Raw genomic sequence first — 8,136 nt, 5'->3', positions numbered from 1 at the left:
TTTCCCTTCTTTGCTTGCTTTCGGTTTAGTTTGCTCTTTCTAGTTTCTTAAGGGTGGAAGGTTTGGCTATTGTTGAGGTCTTTTTTCTTTTGTCATGTAGGTATTGGCCCTCAGCGCCTCTGCCTTCAGCCAATAGGAAACGTGGTGGCAGGCGCATTCGCCGGGGCGTGGGGTCAAGGGTCACACAAGTAGGCCTCGCCGGGTGGCCTGAAGGCGTGAAGCGGCGAGGGCCCGGCTGGGGCGCCCGCTGGGCTGCCCCGGGCCGGGGCGAGGGCTCTGAACGGCGGCCGTGTGCTCGCGGAGCGGAGCCGGCAGGAGGCGGCGGAGGCCGGGGGCGCGCCCGTGGGCCGGTAGGTTGGCGAGCGCGCGGCCCGCGCCGACCGCATCCTCGCGGGGGGGAGGGGGGGGCTGCAGCTTTTCGGGGCGCAGGGCGCCCCACCCCCTTGGTGCTGCCCATCTCCGGGCCGAGCCCCGCGCCGGCTCGAGGCCGCGCCGCCGGGTCGAGCCGCTGCCATCCCGCCTGGAGCTGGAGCGGAAGGAGCGGGCGGCCCCTCCCGCCGCCGCCGCGGCCACCGCCGCCGCGGCCACCGCCGCCCCTCCCCGTGCCCTCGGCCTCTTGGAGAAGCTGCCGCGCTGGAGGGTGAGACTCCGGGAGGGCGCCCCTCGAGCGGCCGCAGGCACGGGAGGGGGAGGCGACAGGCGCGCTGCCCGCCTTGATGGAGGCGCGGAAACGGCGGGGTTGTGGCGGCCCGCGGTATCCGCACCTCCCCGGGGGGGTCGGGGTTGTCCCCGCAGATCAGGGAGCAGAGGGAGGCTCAGACAGGTCAAGGGACAGGCCCCAGGCCCCACAGCTGGTAGGGGGAGGTACAGTGGGATCCGCACTCGGGCGGTCGGCCCCGGAAGTTCTGATGTTCGGACAGCCGGCTGCAAAAGCTCCGGGACCTTGCGGGCCGGCTGGAGTCGGTGGACCAGTGGGAAAGGAAGCCTTAACTGGAGCAGGTACAGGGATGAGCGAGGAGGAGCGGAGGTCCGCACACACTAGGCCGTTTGCACAGGCGGCGTCTGCCTTGACTCGGGTTTGAAAAGATGGCAGCAGAGGGCGACCTGCGGCGGCTTCTCTTGGAGCCAAGAGTCAGAAGAGCAAAACGAGGTGCTTGGGATAGGTTCTTGTTGGGGATGCTTGTGGGAATCTCGATGCGGGCTGAAAAAGCAGCAGATTGGACCAGTTTGGCTTCTGACTTGTGTGTCAAGGGTACCAAGTGATCTTGAACTGAAAAGGGGAGATCAAGAGAAACGGGGCACTGACGCTCCAGAGGAATGACAAGTTGCGTTGTTTTTTCCTGAATATTGAGTTGTACGAGTTATTTGTGTGTGCTGGATAGAGGTCCTTGATCATATACATGATATGTGCAGATGTTTTCTGCCAGTCCACGGCTTTTCTTTTGGTTTTCTTAAGTGTCCTTTGAAGAGGCAAATGTTTAAATTGCAATGAAATTCAGTTGATGCCTTTTTCTGCTGTGGCTTGTGTTTTTGGCGTGTGTAAGAAGTCTTTGCCTAACCCAAGATCACAAAGATAGTTTTCCTATGTTTTCTTGTAGGAGCTTCATAGTTTTAGTTCTTCTGTTTAGGTCTATGAGCCAGCCATTTGAGCTGGTATTTGTGTACGGTGTGGGGCAGGGGCCTTTTTACATGTGGATATCCCATTGTCCTAGGATCATTAGTTGCAAGACTAGCCTTTCCTTATTGAATTGTTCGGCACCTTTGTCCAAGTCAGCTGCCTGTAAACAGTCAGGGTTTATTTCTGAACTGTCAGTTCTGCTCCGTTGATCTAGATGTCTAACCGTGTGCTGAAATTATGCTCTCTTGATTACTGTGGCTTTATAATAAGTTTTGAAATTGGGAAACGTAAGTCCTCCAGCTTGTTCTTGTTTTTAAAAATTGTTTTGTCTATTCCGAGTCTTTTGATTTTCCACATAAACGTTAGGATTAGCTTGTCAGTTTTTGCAGAAGTACTTGCTGGGATTTTGGTAGGGATTATGGTGAATTTGTAGATTGATTGGGGCACAAATGCCCTCTAAAAATTCTTTTGTCTTCCAATCCATGAACGAACGTGGAATCTCTCGTTTAAGTCGGTCTTTAATTTCTCTCAAGTGTGTTTTGCAGTTTTCAGTATACAAGTCTTGCGTTTCTTTTGTTACAGTTATTCCTAAGCATTTTATCCTTTTTGATGGTATTTTGAATAGAATTGTATGCTCAACTTAATTCTTGGAGCGTTCCTTGCTAGTATATAGAAATACCTTTGGTTTTTGTATGTTGACCTTCTATCTTTTGACTTTGCTGAACTTGTATATTAGTTTTATGTGTTGTTGTGTATTCCTTAGGATTTTCTGCATACAGGATGGTGTTGTCTGGTTGTCTGTGAATCAAGACAGTTTCACGTCTTCATTTCCAATTTGGATGCCTTTGTTTCTTTCTCTGGCCTAATTGCACTGGGTAGAGCCTTCAGTACAGTGTGGAAGTGGAGTGCTGTGCTTGTCCTGTTCCTGATCTTAGGGAGACAGCCTTCAGTCTTTGACCATTGCGGGTGATGCGAGCTGTAAGGTTTTCACAGATGCCTTTCCTCAAGTTGAGGAAGTTCCCTTCTTGTCCTGCCTTACGCGGAGTTTCTTTTCTTTTAAAACCCTGAATAGGGACTAGATTCTGTCAAATGCTTTTTGTATACCTGTTGAGGTGATCCTGTGATGTTTGTCCTTTATTCTGTGAATAGGGTATATTACGTTAGTTGATGGTTGGATGTTAAACCAGCTTGCGTTCCTGGGAGAGATTCCTCTTCTTCTCGGACAATAATCCTTTTTCCACTGGGTTGGTTTTGCTAACATCTCGTTGAGGGTTTTTTCCTTGTGATGTCTTGGACTGGTTTTGGGATCAGGCTATTCCTGGCCTCCTAGAATGAGTTTCTGGAAAAGTTTGTGAAGAACTGGTATTGTTCCCTAGGTAAATGTTGGGGTAATTTACCAGTGAAGTAAGTTATCTGGGTCTGGACTTTCCTTGGCAAGAAGAGCTTGTTTTATTACTAATTTAATTTTTTTAAGCTCGTTATAGGTATATTAAAATTTCGATTTCTTCTTGAGTCGGCTTGGGTAATGTGTTTCTTTCCAGGAATGTGTTTTTTCTTGTTAGTTATCTAATTTGTTGGCATAAAGTTGTTTCTAGTATTCACTTAGGATCTCCCAGAGTTCTGTAGGTTGGTAGCGATCTTCTCTCTTTAGTTCCCGATTTTGGTAATTTGTATTTTCTCTTTTTCCCTTGGTCAGTCTAGCTGAAGAATCGTCAACGTTATTAATGTTTCGAGAGAACCAAATTTTGGTTGAATTGGTTTTCACTATTGATTTTCTGTTTTCTGTTTGAGTGATTTCTAGTCGTATTTTTAGTATTTCCCTTCTTTGCTTGCTTTCGGTTTAGTTTGCTCTTTCTAGTTTCTTAAGGGTGGAAGGTTTGGCTATTGTTGAGGTCTTTTTTCTTTTGTCATGTAGGTATTGGCCCTCAGCGCCTCTGCCTTCAGCCAATAGGAAACGTGGTGGCAGGCGCATTCGCCGGGGCGTGGGGTCAAGGGTCACACAAGTAGGCCTCGCCGGGTGGCCTGAAGGCGTGAAGCGGCGAGGGCCCGGCTGGGGCGCCCGCTGGGCTGCCCCGGGCCGGGGCGAGGGCTCTGAACGGCGGCCGTGTGCTCGCGGAGCCGGCAGGAGGCGGCGGAGGCCGGGGGCGCGCCCGTGGGCCGGTAGGTTGGCGAGTGAGGAGGAAGCTTAGGTAAGAGGATCCCAGGAAGTGACCTCACAGAGCCCAACAGAACTTGGAACCCTGGTAACTAGGCACCCACATCCTAAACACAGCCCCCAAGCGAGCTGACTTGTCTAGCAGTTGTCTAGAAGGAGCAACATGTTTAGTTGCTGCTTCCCAATGACCAGGGGCCGGAGCCCCAGGAAAGCCCCCAAAGACCGATGCAGACGCTGGTGCCCCTCTCACGGCCGATGGCTCTGGCCGTTTACCCGGAGGGATGGAAAGGTAATACCGGGAGGCCCAGGGAAGGCCATTCCAAACCAGGCTACCACTGTGGTCCCATCTGGGCAGCCCTACATCCCCTCCCCATGTGTGCCTGGAAGGGCGGGTTATGTGGGTGGACCACCGTGAACAGGAGCAGTGGGTGATATGTTAGAAGCCTGGGGGGGGTCGGTCAGGTTCAAAGCCCAGGTCAAGGCCGGCTGGGTGGGATGTGGAGTGCGGGGTGGTGCCCTTCTGCCTGAGGTTTATCCCAAGCCCCTGAGGTGTAGGTCTTTCCTCAGTGGCGGAATACTGTGCAGACACAGGTGTGTGCCTGATCTGGGAGAATTAGGTCCAGAGGGCAGAAGCAGCAGCAAGGACAGCTGGGCAGGGCTCTGATGCCTCTGGGACGGAGCCAGTCACTGTCTTTGCAGAGCTCCAGACAGGAGATCAGCATGGAGCTGCTGGAAGGGGATATTCCATCCATCTCCCCGATGGAGGCACCGGTGTCCCACAGGACTGGATCAGCAGCTACCGGGAGAGGGTCTGCAGTGACAGTGATAAAACCCTCAGAGCCACCAGAGGACCCAGCCTCAATCCCGGGAGAACAATCATATCCACCGTGTCCTGGAGCAGACCAGGAGGCAGCTGAGGCCCCAGCCTCCATGCAGGGAGCGCCATCCCCTGCACAGGCTCCTGTAGGATACCAGGAGGCAGAAGAGGCCCAAACCTCTGTGCAGGGAGAGCCATCCCCTGCACAGCCTCCTGCAGGAGATGAGGAGGCAGCTGAGATCCCTGCCTCCGTGCTGGGAGAGACATCTCCTGCACAGCCGCCTGCAGGGCTCCAAGAGGCAGCTGAGGTCTCAGCATCCAAGCAGGGAGAGCCATCCCCTGCACAGGCTCCTGCAGGAGAACAGGAGGCAGCTGAGGCCCCAGCCTCTGTGCAGGGAGAGCCATCCCCTGCACAGGCTCCTGCAGGAGAACAGGAGGCAGCTGAGGCCCCAGCCTCCGTGCAGGGAGAGCCAACCCCTGCACAGACTCCTGCAGGAGAAGAGGAGGCAGCTGAGGCCCCAGCCTCCGTGCAGGGAGAGCCATCCCCTGCACAGGCTCCTGCCGGAGAACAGGAGGCAGCTGAGGGCCCAGCCTCTGTGCAGGGAGAGCCATGCCCAGCACAGGCCCCTGCAGGAGAACAAGAGGCAGCTGAGGCCCCGGGCTCAGTGCAGGGAGAGCCATCCCCTGCACAATCTCCTGCAGGAGAACAGGAGGCAGCTGAGGCCAATCTCTGCTGCCTGGGAGAGCTGGCTCGAGACCCTCCCTCATTAGCACCTCCAGTCCCACCTATTCCACCTACTCCCTTACCACAAATTTCCTTCCCCACCCTCCTAATTGTGTTGCTCTATTTCTTGGTTTCTTACATTGATTTTCTTTTATTGTTTATATCTTGATTATTTAAAATAAATTTCACTTTCGTCTTTTAACACTTTAATGTTTTTCATTTTAAATTGTACACTGCATGAGCATTAAGTACATTCACAATGCTGTGCAGACATCACCGCTGTATGGGTTTAGAATATTTCATTCTCCAAAAGAACACCCTGTTCTAAAAGCACTCACTCCCACTTTCTCCCTCAGGCCCTGGCAACCCCTAATCTCTTTCTGTCACTGTTTGTTTTTTTTTAAATCTGGTCAGGATGTTTCCTATAAGTGAAATCATGCCGTAGGTGGCCATGTGTGTCTGCCCATTTATTTTCACACGGCCTGAGAGGTTTTCCTTTTCTGTTTTTATTTGAAATAGAATTTCTCTAATTTGATAGGAAAATCCCAGATGGAATCTAGATTTGATGTATCAAAGAAAGCCCTTTTGGTAAATATGTGCATAATCTTGGGGTACAGACTGCTGTTCTAAGTGGGACACCAGAGCCAGCAGCCACACACGAAACGCGTTGCTCTTCCTGCAGCCAAAACAAAAACAAGAAAGGGTAGAAAGCTGGAAAGACAAACCACAAACCGGAAAGTATTCCTCATAATACAAGGCCAGGGAAAGGTTACGCATCCTTGGGGTCCAAAGAAATGCTCGAAAGTCAGAGTTTTAAAAAGAGATAAAGAGCAAACACATTGAACGCCAACGAGACGTGATACACAGGGGCAGCATGTGTCAGAGATGCTCGAGCTCCCCGAGGAGGAGATGCGCACATGGAGACAGTGTGGAGAGGGCACTGGGCCCCATCATACGGGCTGGGTTCCAGTGTGGTGACGACCAGCCCTGGTGACAATGTGAGGAAGCAGAGGCCCCAGTAGACCCCTAGTGACAAGTGTTAAAGGACACTCCTCTCTGGAGACCAGCCTGCAGGACACATCGCAGTCCCCAGAGGCACGCCTGTGCTGGCGGTGCTGATCCCAAGACTTCATCCCACAGAAATTCCTGCCCAACTTTTCAAAGATGTATTTTCCAGACTATTCATCACAGCACTGGTTGCAATAGCAAGCAATTGGAAGGAACGCTACTGTCCATGGCGAGGCGATGGGATCCATCCGTCCCATCTGTAAGACCACGTATATGTGATATCAGCCGGGAGACACGCATCTACGAAAATGAATCTGTGTGTGAGAGAGAGACAGGGACAGACAGACGGAAAGAGAGAGACAGAGCCAGAGAGATACGCACCATATTGTCCATGGGGTTCAGCTCTGGGGATGGGAATTGCCACTCGCTTCTCTTCTCCTTTAGGGGCCTGCGTGATGTTTCAACTTGATAGAATGTGCCTCTATTCCTCTTATAATTCTAACAAGATTAAAATCACATGGTGAATGTTATCCATTTATCACTCATCTTTGGACTGAAGTACATTATTTAGTTTTTCTTTGTAAAGGTTATTATTACAAAGACAATGAACGTTTATTATAGTAAAAGAATGAATTCTAAGGGAATTAAGAATTAAGTGGAAACTCAGGAGTGCCCTTAACAGGCAGTGTTCACCGTTTCAGTCCTTTGCCTTTGTATGCACGTGTGTGTGCACGTGTGTGCATGTGCCCATTCAGCTGTGTGCATCTGTATGCACATGGGTATGTCTACGTGCAAGTGTGTGTGGGTGTGCACTTGCGGCTATCGTGTGGGAAGGACTGCAGGGGGTGTGCTCTTCTGGAACCTGATCTCCCCAGGGCTGGACCCTGGCCAGTCAATCCTCTTCCTCCTCTGCGTCGGCCTCAGAATTTCCTAAGAGCCTCTGCTGGGCAACACGGATCATTTCTGATTTTACACCCCCATCATCGTGCTGAAAGGAACACCTGCATCCATAAATCTCTACTTCTTTAGGTCTGATCCCTAGAGGCGGAGATTCTGGCTCATAATGTAAACGTGATGTTAAGGTGTTGGTCACAGTCTCTGACACCCAAGGTCTCCTTCTACGCTGTGATCTTGTTTGGGAACAGGGAGTCCAGAGACCCTGAAGCAGAGACCTGAGGGAGGGAGGGAGAAGGAGGAGCAGCTAGGATGCAGGGGATGAAGGTACCTGGGGTGACCTGCCCAGCTGGAAGGCCCCGCTCCTGTTGCTTCTGTCCCTACCACTCCCCTCACCCCCGGCCCCGCCCCTACCACACCTGACTCCGCTTTGGCCTTGCCCATGCCCCTCCTGCTCCCTAACTCACCTGAGCTGAGCAGCCCGGCCTGCCATCCAGGACAGATGATGATGAGGGTCTGGACACTCCTGCCTGCTCCCTCTCCCTCCAAGCACAGAGCCCCATCCTCAGTAGGGAAAGCACATCTAGGGCAGTGCAGTGAGTCACAGGGACCTCCTTGAACATGCTCCCTCCAGGGGGAGTTCTCAGTTGCAACAGCAGGACCCACTTGAGCTTGTGTGAGCAGAAGTGACTTTGACAAGACACAGTGGAGGTGTCATAGAAGGTGCCAGAAGGTCAGGGCAAGGGGCTGGATGCTTTGGAGAAGGTCATTGTGCACAAAGCACAACTCAGGGTCTTCCAGGTGTGCTGGCTGCCTCAGGCGCTGTGCCAGCCCCATCCCACATATCCAGCACATTCAGCCTCTGCGATGGAGGGGCCCTGCTCAGTGGAGATGAGGGAGAGAGCCCTGGTGACCTCGGA

General features: G+C 52.4%; 1 protein-coding gene across 1 annotated transcript; it reads left to right on the top strand.

Annotated features, from left to right (window-relative positions):
- The first annotated feature begins 358 nt into the window (after positions 1 to 358).
- LOC147911201 (uncharacterized) lies at positions 359 to 5,516 on the top strand. Its single transcript, XM_087428432.1, has 2 exons — positions 359 to 640; positions 4,473 to 5,516. Exon 2 carries the CDS (start codon positions 4,494 to 4,496, stop codon positions 5,481 to 5,483), a length of 990 nt encoding a protein of 329 aa, XP_087284558.1. The 5' UTR covers positions 359 to 640; positions 4,473 to 4,493; the 3' UTR covers positions 5,484 to 5,516.
- The last annotated feature ends 2,620 nt before the right edge of the window (positions 5,517 to 8,136 follow it).

The sequence above is a fragment of the Ceratotherium simum genome, unplaced genomic scaffold (genome assembly GCF_057802395.1).
Source record: "Ceratotherium simum simum isolate JZ-2026a unplaced genomic scaffold, ASM5780239v1 HiC_scaffold_47, whole genome shotgun sequence".
Taxonomy (NCBI): Eukaryota; Metazoa; Chordata; class Mammalia; order Perissodactyla; family Rhinocerotidae; genus Ceratotherium; species Ceratotherium simum.
This window is presented reverse-complemented; position numbering and strand designations above follow the sequence as displayed.

Excerpts from the sequence above, each read along its gene's own strand:
- LOC147911201 (XM_087428432.1), top strand. The coding sequence starts at position 4,494 with ATGGAGCTGCTGGAAGGGGATATTCCATCCATCTCCCCGATGGAGGCA.